Raw genomic sequence first — 19808 nt, 5'->3', positions numbered from 1 at the left:
CCAGCCTGGGGGACAGAGTGAGACTCCGTCTCAAAAAAAAAAAAAAAGGGTAGTGTCGTAGCTGACCAGTGACAGGGGGCTAGACCATGGGGTGACTTCAGTGCCTGCATGATGAACTCCGACCTCATCCTTGGATGCTTCTTGGTCTTGTCCCTTCTATTTGTTTTGAGGCTCTGAGGACAGGACCAACTATTCCCCAATTGGTTCTCAGGCTAGGCACGGTGGCTCACACCTATAATCCCAGCACTTTTGGAGGTCAAGATGGGAGGGTCACTTGAGGCCAGGAGTTTGAGACCAGCCGGGGCAACATAGGGAGACCCCCATCTCTACAAAAATTAGCAAGGCGTGGTGGTGTGCACCTGTAGTTTCAGCTGCTCAGGAGGCTGAGGTGGGAGGATCCCTTGAGCCTGGGAAGGGGAGGCTGCAGTGAGCTGTGATAGAGCTACTTATTCTAGGCTGGGCAACAGAGTGAGACCACAAGAAAGAAAGATGAGAGAGGGAAAGAGGAGAAAGAATAAGAGAGAAGAGAGAAGAAAGTGGAGAGAAAGAGAGGAAGGAAAGAGGGAAGGGAGGGAGGAAGGCAGGAAAAGAAAGAAAAAGGAAAAAGGAAGTAGGAAAAAAATAAAGATGAGAGAGGGAGAGAGGAGAAGAGGGGAAGAGAGAGGAAGGAAGGAAGAAAAGAGTTGGCTCTTGGAGCCCCAGGCGCACTGCTGCAAGGCTTGCATGCTTTTCTGTGCCTCCTGTGGGAAGACTGAGGACTTGGTGCAGGGAACTGTGGGAAGGATCCAAGAAAGCAGAGGTGGCCCAGGAGCTGGCCAGGAAAGTGTGCAGCATTGGGTGGGGGATGAGGTGGCCTCTCTGGCATTCTAGGGAAGAGGCTGAATCTGCCCCTGTAGCTCTGACCAGCCCCCTCTCCATTCACAGCGCTCGCTGTCACCCAAATCCACATCCCCCCCACCATCCCCGGAGGTGAGTCTGCCCCACACCTGCAACTTGCCCTGCCCTGCCCTGAAGGGAATCCTAACTCCCTCCCCTCACACATCAGACTGAGCTCTGCAGAGCCCAGGGAGTGCCTGAATCAGCGGCGCCCTGGCTGTCACTGGCCAGCTCTGTGTCCATCATTCTGTCGGACCCAGGACCTCATTCAACCCTTTCTCCCTGGGCCAGGCACCATCAGTAGGTCCTTGGAACTGTGCCACAACATTGCCCTGGGTTTGGAGGGCTGCAGCCTGCCAGGATGGGAGGATAGAAAGGGTGGTGTGAGCTGACGGGGGGTGCATGTGTGGGTTGGAGGGGGTTGGGGGGCCTGGAGCCACACGCTTCTGCTCTGCAGGTGTGGGCGGACAGCCGGTCGCCTGGAATCATCTCTCAGGCTTCAGCCCCCAGAACCACTGGAACTCCCCGGACCAGCCTGCCCCATTTCCACCACCCTGGTAGGTCTTCTCGGCATGACCGCATTGGTTCCTAAGACTTTCTCCATCAGGAACCCCAGTGCCCTTACATTCAGTCCCCCACTCTCTGGGGTATATGCTCGCCTCAGACCTAAGTAGACCCCAGGAGGCCAGGACCCCTCCTGAAGATGGGAGACCTGTCACTTTTTCTCTCTCCCCCAGCCAGAAAAGTGTAAAAAGTCCCAAACCCCCGAGGGACAGTGTCAGGAATGCCAGCCCTGTCTTGGCTCTTGACAGGGGCCATGAGTTCCCCACCTTGTCCATCATCTCCATTCTCCTGGCCCCAGCCTCCCTGCCATCAGCATGTCCTCCTCCTCATCTCTTCTTCCTCCCACAGAGACCTCCCGCCCAGATTCCAACATCTACAAGAAGCCACCCATCTATAAGCAGAGAGGTGAGGGTGCCCCTGGCTCACCAGAGCCCGCTTCCGGCTGCTTGCTGGGAGGCCGTGCCCTGGGGCTGGGGGCTGGCTGGAGGGGGACCGGAGGATAGCAGGTCACGGCAGCACGTGTGCCCTGTGCTCAGTGTGTACACTGCTTTTACCTGCAGGACCTCACAGGTGTGAAGAGGGAGGGGTGAGGGTAGCCAAGTTGGCCTCGGGCAGGGCACACCTGGCTGACCCTGGTCTTTGTCTGCAGAGTCCGTGGGAGGCAGCCCTCAGACCAAGCACCTCATCGAGGATCTCATCATCGAGTCATCCAAGTTCCCTGCAGCCCAGCCCCCGGACCCCAACCAGCCAGCCAAAATCGAAACTGACTACTGGCCGTGCCCCCCGTCTCTGGCTGTCGTGGGTAGGAGAGATGGGGAGAGGGGAATGGGAGGTCTGGGACTCCCTCCCCTTGGCTCCTGACGAACCCACTCCCACCCCTGCCCTATGGTGTCCTCTGGGCTTCTTCCCACCTTCATGAGCCCCCAGGCTCGTCGCTCACCCACTCTTGTGTTCCCATAGCGCCTGATGCGAGTGACCCTCTTTATTGGTTATTCATTTACTTCCCATTCATTTATTTAGTGACTCAACAGACATGTATCAAACTTTTTCTGCATCCCAGGCTCTGTGATGGGAGCTCTGGGAAACAGACAGATAAATCATAGATGGTTTGGTCCCCAGTGAATTTTATTTTAATTTTTATTTGTATACATTTATGGGGTACAAGTGTAATTGGTTACCTGCATGGATTGCACAGTGGTGAAGTCAGGGTTTTTATGGTATTATTATCTGAATAGTGCACGTTGTATCCATTAAGCAATTTCCCATCACCACCCCCCACACCCTTCCGAGTCACCATGGGCCATCATCCCACTCTCTACATCCAGGCATACACGCTATTTAGCTCCCACTCATGAGTGAGAACATGCAGTCTTTGTCCTTCTGTGTCTTTGTTTGACTTAAGACAATGGCCTCCAGTTCCATTCATGTTGCTGCACCCACTGAATGTCAGTCGTGAGTGTGTATATGTGTGTGTTGCCTACCCAGACTCATGGCAAGGTGAGAAAATGTTACTCTTATTTTACTTTATTTTTATTTTATTTTATTTTTGAGATGGAGTCTCACTCTGTCACCCAGGCTGGAGAAGTGGCACGATCTTGGCTCACGGCAACCGCCACCTCCTGAGTCAAGCATTTTTCCTGCCTCAGCCTCCCAAGTAGCTGGGATTACAGGCATGCACCACCACACCTGGCTAATTTTTTGTATTTTTAGTAGGGACAGGTTTTCATCATGTTGGCCAGGCTGGTCTCGAACTCCTGACCTCAAGTGATCCACCCGCTTCAGTCTCCCAAACTGCTGTGATTATAGGCATAAGCCTCCATGCCTGACTCTATTTTTAAATTTTGAGACAGGGAGTCTTGCTCTGTTGCCCAGGGTAGAGTGCAGTGGCACCATCTCAGCTCACTGCAACTTCCACCTCCTGAGTTCAAGCGATTTTCCTGTTTCAGCCTCCCAAGTAGCTAGGATTACAGGTGCCCACCACCACACCTGGCTATTTTTTATATTTTTAATAGAGACGGGATTTCACCATGTTGGCCAGGCTGGTCTCGAACTCCTGACCTCAAATGATCCACCCACCTCGGCCTCCCAAAGTGCTGGAATTACAAGCGTGAGCCACTGTACCAGGCGTTACTTTATTTTTATTTTTAAATATTTATTTATTTATTAAGACGGGGTCTCACTCTGTTGCCCAGGATGGAGTGCAGTAACGCCATCACAGTTCACTGCAGCCTCGAATTACTGGTCTCAAGCAATCCACCTACTTCAGTGTCCCCAGTAGCTGGGACTACAGGCATGCCCTACCACACCAGGCTAATTTTTAAAAATAAATTTCTAGGCCGGGCGCAGTGGCTCAAGCCTGTAATCCCAGCACTTTGGGAGGCCGAGACGGGTGGATCACGAGGTCAGGAGATCGAGACCATCCTGGCGAACACGGTGAAACCCCGTCTCTACTAAAAAATACAAAAAACTAGCCGGGCGAGATGGCGGGCGCCTGTAGTCCCAGTTACTTGGGAGGCTGAGGCAGGAGAATGGCGTAAACCCGGGAGGCGGAGCTTGCAGTGAGCTGAGATCCGGCCACTGCACTCCAGCCCGGGCGACAGAGCGAGACTCCGTCTCAAAAAATAAATAAATAAATAAATAAATAAATAAATAAATTTCTATAGAGACTATATTACCCAGGCTGTTCTCAAACTCCTGGGCTCAAGCGATCCTCCCACCTCAGCCTCCCAGTGTGTTGGGATTACAGGTGTCAGTCACCTTACCCACCCTACTTTATTTTAAAAAAATAATTTGTAGTGGTCTTATCAAGGTCCAGCCCAGGGCAGTGCCCAGAGGCTGGGCCACATAAATGCACACTGACCCCACGGCGAGTGACTCCCTGCCTGCCTTTGCTTGTGTCTCCTAGAGACAGAATGGAGGAAGCGGAAGGCGTCTCGGAGGAGAGCAGAGGAAGAGGAGGAGGAGGAAGATGACGACTCTGGAGAGGAAATGAAGGCTCTCAGGGAGCGTCAGAGAGAGGAACTCAGTAAGGTAGCATCTCGCCACCCCTCACCCTCTACCCATGTGCAGGAGTCTCGTTCTGTTGCCCAGGCTGGCATGCAGTGGCATTATCTCAGGTCACTACAACCTCTGCTCCCGGGTTCAAGTGATTCTCCTGCCTCAACCTCCTGAGTAGCTGGGATTACGGGTGCGCCACCACCTCACCCAGCTAATTTTTTTTTTTTTTTAAGTAGAGACAGGGTTTTGTCATGTTGGCCAGGCTGGTCTTGAACTCCTGACCTCAAGTGATCTGCCCACCTCGGCCTCCCAAAGTGCTTGGGTTACAGGCGTGAGCCACTGTGCCCAGCCCACCCTGTGTCTTTTTGTGGACAGAAGTTCTGGCTCCATAGCCAGTCGAAGGGGCTCCTACCCAAAAAGCACACTTTTTGGAACATGTGGGGGAACGTCTTCTTGCCAAGACCCCAGGTTTTTGCTTTTGAAGGGACACCTCAACTTTATGCTGCTTTCTGGGGGACACTACTTGATATTAGGATCAAAAGCACAGAAAAGGATGGTCCCACCAGAGCTGGGCGCTAGCAGCCTGAGTGATCCATGGGAAGAGCAAAAAGGAGAGTATGGGCTACGGGCCTCCAGGGGAGGAGGGAGAACCATGGAAAAGCCATTGACAGTGACATGGGCCTGGGCTCTGGGCAGGGTGACCTGGGACAGGGACAGGGAGGCCACCGTGGTAGAGTTCTACCGAGCAGCTCGGACACCTGGCTCTCGAGGGTCGCCAAACCCAATGTGGCCATGTGTCAGTCACGAATGAGAGGCTCCGTGAGCTCCAGAGCACGAACTAGCCACTTGGGAAATGTCCCCAGTCCTGCCGGCGGCATGCCCGACTCTGGACCTTTTGGAGATAAGAAACGAGTATTGGCCCAGCACGGTGGCTCACACCTGTAATCCCAACACTTTGGGAGGCCAAGGCAAGAGGATCGCTTGAGCCCAGGATTTTGAGACCAGGCTGGGCAACATGGTGAAACCCCATCTCTACAAAAAAACAATTAGCTAGCTGGGTGTGGTGGTGCATGCCTGTGGTCCCAGCTCCTCAAGAGGCTGAGGAGGTTGGATTGCTTGAGCCCAGGGGGTCAAGGCTGCAGTGAGCCATGTTTGTGCCACTGAACTCCAGCCTGGGTGACAGAGTGAGACCCTCTCTCAAAAAAAAAAAAAAAAAAAGAAAAAGAAAAGAAAGAAACAAGTGTCTACGTCTTGGCTCCATCTTCCTTTCTCCCTCCTCAGGTTACTTCCAACTTGGGAAAGATGATCTTGAAAGAAGAGATGGAAAAGTCATTGCCAATCCGAAGGAAAACCCGCTCCCTGCCTGACCGGACACCCTTCCATACCTGTGAGTGCTGTGGAGGGGACTCAGAGTCACCTGGCCAGAGATGGAGGCCTGACTCTGTGCGTCTGTTGACTTATGACACATACAGGATGCAATCCCTGACCCAAAGTATGGCTGCTCTCCTGGGAGCAAGACTCCCAGTCGTGGAACAATGTCAGATGATAAATGAGAGTATCGGCTAAAGCAGAATTCAGCAAGTCTGGTTTAATTGACAACCATTTATTGAGCGTTTACCATGTGCTAGGTACTGGGCATATAAGCAGGGAAAAAATCTAGTCTTGTCCTCTGGTAGCTTGTGGTCAGCAGGGAAACTGTCATGGAACCTGGGGTTTCGGTGCAGTGTGGCCGGTATTGTGATCAAGGTGTGCAGGGTGCTTTAGGAGCACAACAACAGGGCCTGGGAGGCTAAACTAAGGGGTTTTGTTGTTGCTGTTTGTTGCTTGTTTGTTTTATTGAGACAGGGCCTTGCTCTGTTGCCCAGGCTGGAATACAGTAGTGCAGTCTCAGGTCACTACAACCTCCACTTCTCGGGCTCAAGCAGTCCTCCCACTTCAGCCTTCTGAGTAGCTGGGATTACAGGTGTACGCCACCATGCCTGGCCAATTTTTAAAATCTTCTGTAGCAACAAAGTCTCACAATGTTGCCCAGACTGGGCTTGAACTTCTGGACTCAAGCAATCATCCTGCCTTGGCCTCCCAAACTGTTGGGATTACAGGTGTGAGTCACCATATCCAGCTTAAACTGAGTCTTGAAGGCTGAGACTCCAAGCAAGCCAGACAAAGTGAGTGGAAGACGGCATCGTAGACATTGGGAATGGTGTGGGAGTGAAATTTGAAACATGAAACCTCTGGCTGGCTGAGCCTCCAGGAGTCTGGAATCACAGAGCACAGAGCACACTGTGGGGCAGTGGGCAGTGAGGCCAAGAGACGGGGAGCGGGGCAGGCTTTGAATGCCATGGTCCACTATCCAGCACGCTACCCTGGACTTCCTCAGAGCTTGGCGACTGGAGAGGAGAGGGAGAGACCTGAAAACCCAGGAATGGAAGCTGCGAAGACTCTTTTTTTTTTTTTTTTTTTTTTTTTTTTTTGAGACGGAGTCTTGCTCTGTCACCCAGGCTGGAGTGCAGTGGCCGGATTTCAGCTCACTGCAAGCTCCGCCTCCCGGGTTCACGCCATTCTCCTGCCTCAGCCTCCGGAGTAGCTGGGACTACAGGCGCCCGCCACCACGCCCGGCTAGTTTTTTGTATTTTTTAGTAGAGACGGGGTTTCACCGGGTTAGCCAGGATGGTCTCGATCTCCTGACCTTGTGATCCGCCCGTCTCGGCCTCCCAAAGTGCTGGGATTACAGGCTTGAGCCACCGCGCCCGGCCAGCTGCGAAGACTCTTAAAGCCTAAGAGGGGGCCCGGCACGGTGGCTCACGCCTGTAATCCCAGCACTTTGGGAGGCTGAGGCAGGCGGATAACAAGGTCAGGAGTTCGAGACCAGCCTGACCAACATGGTGAAACCCCATCTCTACTAAACATACAAAAATTAGCCAGGCATGGTGGCGCATGCCTATAATCCCAGCTACTTAGGCGGCTGAGGCAGGAGAATCACTTGAATCCGAGAGGTGGAGGTTGCAGTGAGCCGAGATCAAGCCACTGCACTCCAGCCGAGGTGACAGAGCGAGACTCCATCTCAAAAAAAAAAAAAAAAAAAGCCTAACAGGAAACCACATAGTGTCACTTCTGCATTGTAGCTGCCAAAGCCAGTCACTGGCCGCCTAGACTCAAGGGGAGGGGAGCTAGACTCTCCTTCTCCTTCTCCTTCTCCTTCTCTTCCTCCTTCTTCTACTTCCTTTTTTTTTCTTCTTTTTTTTGGCAGGGTCTCGCTTTGTTGCCCAGGCTGGAGTGCAGTGGCACCATCTTGGCTGACTGCAATCTCTATCTTCTGGGCTTGAGTGATCCTCCTGCCTTGGCCTTCTGAGTAGCTGGGACTACAGGTGCATGCCACCATGCCCAGCTAATTTTTTTTTTTTTTTTTTTGAGACAGAGTCTCACTGTCGCCCAGGCTGGAGTGCAGTGCTTGGCTCACTGCAACCACTGTCTCCCTGGTTCAAGCAATTCTCCTGCCCCAGCCTCTCGAGTACCTGGGACTACAGGCACACACCACCATGCCCAGATAATTTTTGTATTTTTAGTAGAGATGGGTTTTCGCCATGTTGGCCAGGCTGCTTTCAAACTCCTGACCTCAGGCGATCCACCCGCCTTGGCCTCCCAAAGTGTTGGGATTACAGGCGTGAGCACGTCTGGCCTAATTTTGGTATTTTTAGTAGAGATGGGTTTTCATCATGTTGCCCAGGCTGGTCTTGAACTCCCGGGCTCAAGCAATCCTCCTACCTCGGCCTCCCAAAGTGCTGGGATTACAGGCGTGAGCCACTGCGCCCAGCCAAGACTGTAATTCTTGATGACAGGCACCGCAAGGTCTGATTGCAGAAAGCATGAAAGATGGGAGGCGACGGTACAGGCCATCTTTGGAAACAATCTACCGCACTCTCCAATAGTCTGGATAAGGGCTGAAAACAGATGTGGGTCCAGAGACGAGGGAATGGATTTGAGAATATATAAACAATTGAATCTGCTGGATTGAATCCAGTGGCTGACTGGACGTGGGAGGTGCGAGAGGGAGGAGTTGAGGTTTTTGTCTTGGGTGCTAGGTGATGACCAACTTGGAACTGAGATAATAAGAGAGGCGGAGTTTCAGGGCAAGATGAGAGACTGGTTTTGGACATGTGGGGTTTGAAGTGCCCCGTGTAGAGCACCTTCAGCTTGCTTATATGTGGCAGGAAAATAGTGAGGAGAAAGTGAGATTGTACAGAGAGAGAAGGGAAGGGTGCCTAAGGCTTCCGTTAGAGGTCCAGTCGGGGCTCACGCCTGTAATCCCAGCACTTTGGAAGGCTGAGGTGAGAGGACTGCTTCAAGTCAGGAATTTGAGATCAGCCTCGGCAACATAGTGAGACCCTGTCTCTACAAAAACTAGAAAAATTAGTTGGGAGTGGTGGCGTGTGCCTGTAGTCTCAGCTAGTTGGGTGGCTGAGATGGGAGCTATGATCGTGTCACTGCAATCCAGCCTGGGTGACAGAGTGAGACCCTGTCTCTAATTTTTTATATATATATATATATATAGGCTGGTTTGAGGGCTGGTTGAGATCAAGCCCCAGAATGTGAGGGAGGCTGGCCTTGAAAGGCCTCCCCTGGGGGTTGGGAACTTGGATCCAGGGGCAGGCCACATGAGAAGCTGAGGTTGTCTGCTGAGCATTAGTGGGGTGAGACTTCGTGAGAATGGCGAGGGTTTGGAACTGCCGTGGAGGGGAGGAGAAATGTGTGAGGCTTGGCCTTTGTAGTGATGCTCATCTACATTGTGTGGGCTGTATGTCCACAGCTGGGGGCAGGATGGGAGCTGCTGGGTTGACCCTGGCTTAGCGTTTTGTAAGGATAGGTGCTAAGCCGGGCGCGGTGGCTCACGCCTGTAATCCCAGTACTTTGGGAGGCCGAGGCGGGTGGATCACAAGGTCAGGAGATCGAGACCACGGTGAAACCCCGTCTCTACTAAAAATACAAAAAATTAGCCGGGCATGGTTGTGGGCGCCTGTAGTCCCAGCTACTCGGGAGGCTGAGGCAGGAGAATGGCGTGAACCCGGGAGGCGGAGCTTGCAGTGAGCCGAGATCACGCCACTGCACTCCAGCCTGGGCGACAGAGCGAGACTCCGTCTCAAAAAAAAAAAAAAAAAAAAAAAAAAGGATAGGTGCTGAGGGGCCAGGCTGCACCGTGGAGGAGCCGATGAAAGTGGTTACTGTGCCCAGCTACAGGGCCGAAGCGGAGAAGGTAATGGCAGAAGGTGGGCGGTGGAGGAGGTAGGAGGTGAATGAAGAAACTAGAGGTCTCCATGAGGTTGGCGGGCTGGGTGGTGGGGATGGAGCTGAGCCAAAGCCACAAAGTGAATGGTCCAAGCTTACAGTTTCTAGGCATCGTGGTTCGGCTGATGACAAGATCCTGGGTGTGACCCTTTGAAAGGGTTGTCTCACGTGGAGCAGAGGTGAAAACCACTGAAACTGGGGAATTCAAGGACCTCAAGGTTAATACGTGGTTAGGACATCTGAGTGTTCCCCAGAGCTCTCAGGATGCTGTCTCTGTGGGTGGGAAGAGCTACAGAAGTTTATTAGAGAATGTGGAATAAAGAGTTAAGGCCTGAAGAATGATGTGGACAGAGGATGTGTAAAGGTTGGATTCAGTGTCAGTGTTCTGCCAGAATCTTCTATTCAGCCCAGGTTAGCTCTTTAACTTCCATTTCGGCCTCGTGAAGTTGAATAGCTAGATGCTTACCTCGGGATCATCTTTGGCGTCCCTGAACTTGCGGGTGATTAATGATCACATGACTCTGTAGGTTACTGTCATATTAAAACAACCTGAATTCAAGAATCATGAACAGGCATGTCATTCTGATTTAATGGTGACACTGGAATAGTCGCTGTGGAACACACGTAAGCATTTTATGATAGAAGTAATTTGGAGGGGAGAATCTTCGTGTAGGGTTTGAAGGTTGAAATTCTATCAGTCGGTTGAATAAATGTATACTTATTATTGTAAGAGTGAAATGCTTCTGTAGTGAATGGTGATTGTGAAAGCTATTTTCTAAATAAAAATAAGTGTTAGGGGAAAAAAATGAGGTTTTGTTCTCAATAATTGAACCCTTCCAAGCCACAGATTTCGTAAGAATATTTTAAGAAAAGGCTGGGTGCTGTGGCTCACGCCTGTAATCCCAGCACTTTGGGAGGCCGAGACAGGTGGATAACCTGAGGTCAGGAGTTCAAGAGCAACGTGGACAACATGGTGAAACCCTGTCTCTAACAAAAATACACAAATTAGGGGGGCATGGTGGCATGTGCCTGTAATCCCAGCTATTTGGGAAGCTGAGGCAGGAGAATCACTTGAGCCTGGGAGGCAGAGGTTGCGGTGAGCCAAGACTGTACCACTGCACTCCAGCCTGGGCAACAGAGCGAGACTCCATATAAAAAATATATATATGTGTGTGTGTGTGTGTGTATACATGTATATTTATATATATACGTATATATACATTTATATGTACATATATTTATATATGTGTATATATATTTATATATGTGTATATATTTTAAGATAGTTCCTCATAGTTTTGAATCTATGGAGGTTAACTATTTATACAGAAATGCTTGTGGAAACAGTTGGTATAGATGCCAGCCATTTCTAGCAATTGGAGGTGAAGGCATTTTGAGATCACATCGAGCTGAGGATCTTAGGTACAAAGTTATTTCTAGGAAAACATTACTGGAAACAAATTTTCTTGAATTACAATTTGCAATACTTGAAAACTGAGAGATCCTATTAAATGTGCAAGTTGAGACTGAGGTCCAGTAATGCTGACATGAAGTTGTTGACTGCTGGTACAAACCCCATTGACAGTACTGAGAACATGACTCTTTCTGTAGGATAATGTCAGACTTTTTTTGTTGTTGTTGTTTTTGAGATGGAGTCTCGCTCTGTCACCCAGGCTGGAGTGCAGTGGCCGGATCTCAGCTCACTGCAAGCTCCGCCTCCTGGGTTTACGCCATTCTCCTGCCTCAGCCTCCCGAGTAGCTGGGACTACAGGCGCCCGCCACCTCCCCTGGCTAGTTTTTTGTATTTTTTAGTAGAGATGGGGTTTCACCTTGTTAGCCGGGATGGTCTCGATCTCCTGACCTCGTGATCCGCCCGTCTTGGCCTCCCAAAGTGCTGGGATTACAGGCTTGAGCCACCGCGCCCGGCCAGACTTTTTTTTTTTTTTTTTTTTTTTTTTTTGTCTGTTTCTGTTTTTGTTTTTTTGAGATGGAGTCTCGCCCTGTCGCCCCAGGCTGGAGTGCAGTGGCATGATCTTGGCTCACTGCAAGCTCCGCCTCCCAGGTTCACGCCATTCTCCTGCTCAGAGTAGTTGGGACTACAGGCGCTTGCCACCATGCCTGGCTAATTTGTTTTTGTATTTTTAGTAGAGACAGGATTTCACCGTGTTAGCCAGGATGGTCTCGATCTCCTGACCTCATGATCCACCCACATTGGCTTCCCAAAGTGCTGGGATTACAGGTGTGAGCCACAGAGCCCGGCATAATGTCAGACTTTTAAAATTTACTTAGTTGGCTCACGCCTGTAATCTCAGCACTTTGGGAACCCAAGGTGGGAGGATTGCTTGAGCCCAGGAGTTCAAGACCAGCCTGGGTACCATAGTGAGGCCTGGTTTCTACAAAAAAAAAAAAAATTAGCTGGGTTTGATGGTGTATGCCCCTAGTCCCAGCTACTGAGGAGGCTGAGATGGGAGAATCACTTGAGCCTGGGAGGTTGAGGCTACAGTTAAGCTATAATCACACCACTGTACTTCAGCCTGGGTGACAGACTGAGACCCTATCTCAAAAATAAATAAATAAACAAATATGGTACTAGCTGAGCAGGTGGCCCGTGCCTGTAGCCCCAGTACTAGGGAGGCAAAGGCAGGAGGATCAGTTGAGTCCAGGAGTTCAGGTTCAGCCTGGGCAACATAATGAGACCCTATCTCTATCAAAAATTTTTGGCCAGGTGCAGTGTATTTTTTCATAGAGACAGGGTTTCTCCATGTTGGTTAGGGTGGTCTTGAACTCCCAGCCTCAGGTGATCTGCCCACCTTGGCCTCCCAAAGTGCTGGGATTATAGGCATGAGCCACCATGCCTGGCCAAAAAAATATATATATATATATTTTAGATTTGATTACTAACATTGTTAATAATATTATAATAATGTAATTATTGTGATTCGATTTTAGATTTCTTTGTGTATCCCAGAGGTTCATTTTCTGATGTGAGCCTTGGCTCCGGCTGACTCAATTTTCACATCAGGCATTGGGCCCAATTGTATATTTGGGCCACTTCTAGTTGGAGAGAAGAGGGATGGTGGTAGAGACAACTGAGAATCGCGGGCACTGTATTGCTTGCTGAGGGTGACCAGTCGGAGCTGGGAGCTAGCAGAAGCCTGCCAGGTTCCCTCCAGCGTGACCCCTTCTGCCCTGCCCCAGGTGTGGAAGGCCTGTGAGGGAGCTCTCTCAGAAAGGGCTGTCAGGGCCAAAGGAACTGAACCAGGACCTTTTGCTCTCTTCCAGCCTTGCACCAGGGAACGTCTAAATCTTCCTCTCTCCCCGCCTACGGCAGGACCACCCTGAGCCGGGTAAGACCTCGGGACTGGAGATACAGACTATGTGGGAGGGGCGTGCCTATGGGGGTGCTGAGAGACTGAGCCACTTGGGTACCCTCAGGGAGCGGGGAGGCCCCCAAAGTGAAGGGGACCAAAGGCGAATATCCCCAACTGCCTCTGATTCCTTTGTGTCCTTTCTAGTTACAGTCCACAGAGTTCAGCCCATCAGGGAGTGAGACTGGAAGCCCAGGTGAGAAGTGGGCCCTGGTGCCGGCATCTGGGGAAGGGACTTACGCAGGTCCCTGGGCATCCGGGGTCTGGGCTCTGGGCAGGGGTCTGGTGAGGTCAGATGTGTTGGCCTGCTGACCTCAGAGCTGCCTCTGAACCATACCCCTTCTCTCCCACAGGCCTGCAGGTGAGTGCCTCCTGGAGGGGAACAGGCGGAGCACCAGGAGCCGGGTCCTGGTGCCTGGAAGTGTCAGGGGAAGGGGGGTGTGGGGCCACAGAGTTGCCCGGTGAAGAAGAAGAAGTCGGGGTAAGGCTGGGAAGGTCTCCCTGCCCCACTCTGGCTCACTGCGGCTTTGGTCTCCCCAGAACGGAGAGGGCCAGAGGGGGAGGATGGACCGGGGGAACTCCCTGCCCTGTGTGCTGGAGCAGAAGGTGAGGGGCAGGGGACCCAAGCGCCTATAGCGGGGCGGGAGGCTGGGGAGATGCCAGGCAAGTGGAATGCGCTGCGGGGTCTTCCTGGTGTCGAAGATGGGAGGGATGGCAGGGAAGTTGGGGGAGACAGAGGGCAAGATGGCATGAACCCCAGTGGCCTCTGCAGGTTGATGTGGGGGGCCTAGGGAGTCAAAGGACAGGACATTCTATGAACCTAAGATTGCCCCTCCCCCCACTCCCAGATCTATCCCTACGAAATGCTAGTGGTGACCAACAAGGGGCGAACCAAGCTGCCACCAGGGGTGGATCGGATGCGGCTTGAGGTAGGCAAGGAAGATGCCCTGGATGGGTGCGGGGCTGTCCACGGGCACTCTACTGCCTGGGAGAACACCCGGGGCCTCTTTGAGTGAGTGTCCCCTAGGTCACTGGGCACAGCCCCCACCCCACGCTGAGCTGCCCGATTCCCCCACGCAGAGGCATCTGTCTGCCGAGGACTTCTCAAGGGTATTTGCCATGTCCCCCGAAGAGTTTGGCAAGCTGGCTCTGTGGAAGCGGAATGAGCTCAAGAAGAAGGCCTCTCTGTTCTGATGGCCCCCACCTGCTCCGGGACGGCCCCCTTGCCCCTGCTGCTTCAGGGCTCTTCCCCGGCGGGTTGGGAGGGGCAGGAGGTGGCGTGGAAGTAGGGTGGGCTCCTTTCCTCAGGTAGAGGGGGGGCCAAGACCTCTGCAATCCTGGGCAGTGAGCTACGGACTTTCTTCCCCCTCACAAGCCTGGGGCCCTCCTGCTCTTGTCCCTGACCCTCCCTGCACAGGGCAAAGCCAGTCGGGGTTCCGGCACACAGAGTTCATGTTTGCACCATCTCCCCGCCCCTCACCCCAGAGGGTGAGGAGGAATGAGGGGCATTGGTGGTTAGGCCTGTTGGCTGTCTTGAACAGCTGGAGGGAAGATGCAGGGGTGGGAAGCGGCCAGGCAGAAAGAGCTCCAGGCTCTCGTGTCGCCCACCCATCCCTCCCACACTCACTCCTGACAGCTTTCCCGCACTGCAGCCTCCTGCTCCTCTGATTCTAGTGGGAACAGGCCCCAGCTCAGCCTCCGCCAGGGAGGTCGCCTCCCAATTTCAGCTTGCCCTGACCTCTGCTCGCAACCCCCGAGCTTCAAAGCCTCTTGCTCCAGCCCTGCGGCTTCCCCAGAAGCCTGGGCTGAGGGTGGAGATGCCGCCTACACATGACCCTGGCCCTCCACCTGCCTCCGGGCCACGAAATGGGAATTCCAGCACCAAGCCAGGCACCGGGCAGAAGCTGGGCCTTCCGCCTCCCTTGGATGGGGTCAAGAGGCCAGGCCTGGCACATTTTGGAGTGTCCTGGCTACCAGCTCTCACCCACACCCACGCACCCCCCACACACTATGCTCTCTCAAGAATGTAATTTATTGGGGCCCCCCCAGCTGCTTTCCTCACTTGCCCCTGCCCTACCTTACACCCCCAGCTTGACTTCTTTCCAGTCCACGTGTGTATATAATGATATCTATATTTTTGCCCAGGTCTGGGTATTGCTTCTGCCCAGACCCTGGCATCCCTTTCCACTGTGTGTGTGACCATGCTGGGGGAGGGGACTCTGCTTGGAATTAAAAGGTCGCATTGGGTCCCTACATCTGTCTTTTCCTTATGAGCCACCAGACCTGGGTGAACGAGACAAGCCATATCAGGTGGAGGGAAGCCCTGGGAGTCAGGGTTCCAACGCAGGGGCCACCTAGGGCTGGAGGGATGGAGACGCAGTCCCTCAGTACTCTTCCTCCAAGCCCAGGCCCAGAAGCAGGGGCCGTCTAGACGGACCTGTCTGCCTCTCCTTCAGGGACTCTGTGATAGGGGCAGGAGCCCTTGAGTTTGGGGCCAGAGGGAACTCACACCTCAGGGAGGGGCCTGGTAGAGAACTGGCTGGGAGGAAAGACTGCCCTAGCCCTCCACCAAATCCCGACGTGCTTGCGTTGGTGGCCAAGCTCAACATCGGACATGGTTGTCCCTCCCAAGGGGCAGGGTGCTCATGGTTCAATGGGGAGGCCAAACACAGAAAAGGTCAGCAGATGTGAATGTGTGGTGAGCTGATCCCCAAGAGTCAGGCAGGAGCAACTAAGGAATGGAGAAATGGCAGTTGGAGGACGAGTCAAGTGGAGGCCAAGGGAGGAAGACGGGAATCTGGTCTAGGTTGACTTGGCAAGGACTCCCAAGGGGAATAGACAGGGAATTGCATGTTGCGGCGGGCGGGGGGGGGGGGCGGGCAGAGGGGCTGCAGATCTGACGGACGGAAAGACCAGAAAGAGGACTGCCTACAGGTGTGGGTGCTTATGTGGAGAGGGGCCGCCCCCACCTGGCTGGAGCAGAACCATGTGTGGGCACATGAAGAAGCAGTAAGAGGGACCAGGTGAGTTGGAGGGTACGCAACTTGTGAACCTGAGACTGGAGCTGGGGCCTGGCCTGAGTCCCCTAGTTGAGTCCCTAGCCCCTGCGGCTGAAATAAGCAAAGTGGATAAGAATCCCTCAAATGTGAATGATTATTTTACATTGTAGGAGTTCTGTTGCATCCACAACATCATTTTATCCCTTCAGCAAACCTATGAGGTCAACAGGACAGTTCACTGTCATCTTCTTAGCAAACGAGAAAATGTTGGGACAGAGACATTTCCTCTGAAGCCCAGCACGGCAGGAAACCAACGAGTGGAGAACGGAGACAGCATTCAGGTTTCCAGGACTTTCCCAATAGGTACTGTTGTCTGTGAAGGAGAAGCAGAGGAGGGCAGACTAGGAGGGGCAGAAAGAGAGAAATGGTTTCTGCACACATACCCAATACTAGGCATTCAGAAACTGCTGGGGGGCTTACCCTGCTCTGAGCATGGGGAACACAGCAGTGACCAGGCTGGCATGCCCCTTGTCCACAAAGAGCTCCCAGGCTGTTTGGGAAAATGTCGAGGTCATTGAACCCTAAGGGGTGCTGGAGACAGGGTTTGGGAACCGTATATAATAGGGGCAGGTTTGAACCTAGGTCCTAAAGGATTTTCAGTTCATGAGAATTTAGAGCATATATATGATGGGATACTACTTAGCCATAAAAAGGAATGAATTAATGGTATTCGTAGCAACATGGATCAGATTGGAGACTATTATTCTAAGTGAAGTAACTCAGGAATGGAAAACCAAACATCATATGTTCTCATAAGTGGGAGCTAAGTTATGAGAATTCAAAGGCATAAGAATGTCACAAAGGACCAGGCACAGTGGCTCACACCTGTAATCCTAGCACTTTCGGAGGCCAACACGGGAGGATTGCCTAGGCTCAGAAGTTCGAGACCAGCCTGGGCAACATGGCGAAACCCCGTCTCTACTAAAAATACAAAAAATTAACTAGGCGTGGTGGCACACGCTGTAATCCGAGCTACTGAGGAGGCTGAGGCACGAGAATCGCTTGAACCTGGGAGGCGGAGGTTGCAGTGGGCCGAGATCATGCCACTGCACTCCAGCCTGGGCGACAGAGCAAGACTCTGTCACAAAAAACAAACCAAAAACCCACGATGGACTCTGGGGACTCAGGCGGAAAGGGTGGGAAAGGGTCGAGGGATAAAAGACTACAAATTGGGTACAGTGTATACTGCTCGGGTGATGGGTGCACCAAAATCTCACAAATCATCACTGAAGAACTTACTCATGTAACCAAACACCACCTGTTCTCCAATAACCTATGAGAAAAAAAAAAAAAAAAAGGCTAGGCGCGGTGGCTCACGCCTGTAATCCCAGCACTTTGGGAGGCCAAGGCAGGTGGATCCCCTGAGGGTCAGGAGTTTGAGGCCAGCCTGGCCAACGTGGTGAAAACCCATCTCTACTAAAAAAAAACAAAACAAACAACAAAAAAACTTAGAGCAGCTCAGAGTGGAGCTCTCTGTCCCTAAAACAAAGCCTTAGGAAGTGCCTCTCAGTGCCTCCTCCCCACAACACACACATAAATAAAAAATAAAAAAATTAAAGTGTGAGCAAATTCTTTCACATTGAGAGTCATTGACTATATGGCTTTTTTTTTTTTTTTTTTTTTGAGACGGAGTTTCTTGTCACCCAGGCTGCAGTGACAATTAATACTAATTAATACAATGCTAATTAATACAAGCTAAGTGCTCATTAATACAAAAAATTAGCCGGGCGTGGTGGCAGGCACCTGTAGTCCTACCTACTTGTGAGGCTGAGGCAGGAGAATGGCATGAACCCGGGAGGCGGAGCTTGCAGTGAGCTGAGATCGCACCACTGCACTCCAGCCTGGGTGACAGTGCGAGACTCCGTCTCAAAAAAAAAAAAAAAAAAAAAAACATAAAACACAGTTTACCATGAAATCATCTTCAAGTCTTCATTTAAGCTAATAGGAGAGGCTTCATTCAAAGATCTTCCCCTAAATGGGCTAACCTGACATCCAAATTTAATAAAATTTAATAAAACATCACGGTCCCTGATACTTCTGGAATATAACACATGTAGTGTGTACACTGACTTTATTAGAGTTTTAAAAATAACATTTAAAAAGTTAAGTCGAATAAAGGGTTATGCACTCCTGATGTACTTTCATTATCCCCTAGAGTCCTCTGAGACATGCTGAAGGGAAGCAAGCTGATTTGATCTATCCAGCCTGTGTCCTTTACCTGTGAGGAGGTGGGCCTAGAAATCTGCAGAGACTGGACTGGAACTCTCACCTGTCAGAGAACTGAGGTCCCAATCAATTCTCACTCGGCCTGGACTTGGCCGAACCCTGGCCCTCCCTAGGGCCTGAGGCCCAGACCCTGGCCACCCTGGCTCAGAGTCTGGACTGCAGGCTCCACACCACAGCACAGAGCCCACTCTGGGCAGGCCAGCATTTCCTGTGCCTCAGCCCCACTGGGGAATGGGTCCTAAAAGGTGAGGCGGGTCCTGTGAAGCCGGAGACCCCAAAACTCTAGGTTCTATAATTCTGACAGGGGCTATTCTTCCTTCCTGAGGGAAACTGAGTCCTTTCCCTTTCGTCATATGTCAGTGATTAGCAGAGACACTATTTTTTTGTGTTTGTGTTTATTTTAGAGACACTATCTTGCTGTCACCCAGTCTGGACTGCAGTGGCACGATCATAGCTCATTGCAGCCTCGAACTCCTGGGTTCAAGTGATCCTCCTCCCACCTCAGCCTCCCAAGTAGCTTGAACTACAGGCGTATACCACCACACCTTGCTAATTTTTTTTTTTTTTTTTGGTCGAGACAGGATCTTGCTATGTTGCCCAGGCTGGTCAATAGTCTTGGCCTCCTAAAGTGCTAGGATTTCAGGCTTGAGCCACCACACTTAGCTGCAGAAACTTCCCTTTTTTTTTTTTTTTTTTTTTTTTTTTTTTTTAGACGGGGTCTCACTCTGTTGCCTGGGCTGGAGTGCAGTGGCATGATCTTGGCTCACTGCAACCTCCGCCTCCCGGGTTCAAGTGATTCTTCCACCTTAGCTTCCCAAGTAGCTGAGACTACAGGTACTTACCACCACGCCTGGCTAATTTTCTGTATTTTTAGTAGAGACAGGTTTCACCATATTGGCCAGGCTGGTCTCAAACTCCTGGCCTCAAGTGATCAACCCGCCTTGGCCTCCCAAAGTACTGGGATTACAGGTGTGAGCCAATGCCCACAGCCCATAAACTTTCTGATAGCCATGTCAAAAAAGTAAAAAGCAAGACGTGAAATTAATTTTAACAATATACGTTATTTAACTCAACACACCTAACAGTCACTTCAATATGTAATCAATATAAGCCATGATTATTGCAGTTTCACCTTCTTTCCCTTCTTACTGTATCTTCCAAATCGGGGTGTGCTTGGCATTGCACATCTTGGTTGGGACCAGCACATTGCAGGAGCTCATCAGCCCATGTGCCTGGGGCTACCTGAGACTTCAATTCAGGAGGAATTGTAATTCCTCCTCGAAAACACCCCCCTTAGCTCCCGCCTTAATCCCAGCTACTCAGGAGGCACTGGCAGGAGGGTCGCTTGAGGCCAGAAGCTCAGATCAGCCTAGGCAGCATAGTGAGACCTCCCCTCCCAGGAAAACAACAACAACAACAACAATTGGCCAGGCGTGGT

General features: G+C 51.6%; 1 protein-coding gene across 8 annotated transcripts in view; it reads left to right on the top strand.

Moving 5' to 3' along the window:
• The window catches only part of DMTN (dematin actin binding protein), a 35061-nt gene extending 19723 nt beyond the window's left edge, over nucleotides 1-15338 (top strand). For 6 of the 8 annotated variants that reach the window (XM_050801482.1, XM_050801479.1, XM_050801480.1 and 3 more), the window contains exons 4-14: nucleotides 925-969; nucleotides 1334-1433; nucleotides 1789-1845; nucleotides 2090-2242; nucleotides 4346-4470; nucleotides 5719-5824; nucleotides 13000-13064; nucleotides 13233-13298; nucleotides 13635-13691; nucleotides 13934-14014; nucleotides 14166-15338. In XM_050801482.1, coding sequence (XP_050657439.1) covers nucleotides 925-969; nucleotides 1334-1433; nucleotides 1789-1845; nucleotides 2090-2242; nucleotides 4346-4470; nucleotides 5719-5824; nucleotides 13000-13064; nucleotides 13233-13298; nucleotides 13635-13691; nucleotides 13934-14014; nucleotides 14166-14279 — 969 coding nt within the window. In that variant the 3' untranslated portion in view covers nucleotides 14280-15338. The remainder of the gene's footprint in view (nucleotides 1-924; nucleotides 970-1333; nucleotides 1434-1788; nucleotides 1846-2089; nucleotides 2243-4345; nucleotides 4471-5718; nucleotides 5825-12999; nucleotides 13065-13232; nucleotides 13299-13634; nucleotides 13692-13933; nucleotides 14015-14165) is intronic. The other 2 variants (XM_050801485.1, XM_050801487.1) reach the window with 1 other exon arrangement.
• The last annotated feature ends 4470 nt before the right edge of the window (nucleotides 15339-19808 follow it).

Source organism: Macaca thibetana, chromosome 8 (genome assembly GCF_024542745.1).
Source record: "Macaca thibetana thibetana isolate TM-01 chromosome 8, ASM2454274v1, whole genome shotgun sequence".
Lineage (NCBI taxonomy): Eukaryota > Metazoa > Chordata > Mammalia > Primates > Cercopithecidae > Macaca > Macaca thibetana.
The sequence above is the reverse complement of the archived record's forward strand: the minus strand, read 5'-3'. Positions and strand labels throughout refer to the sequence as shown.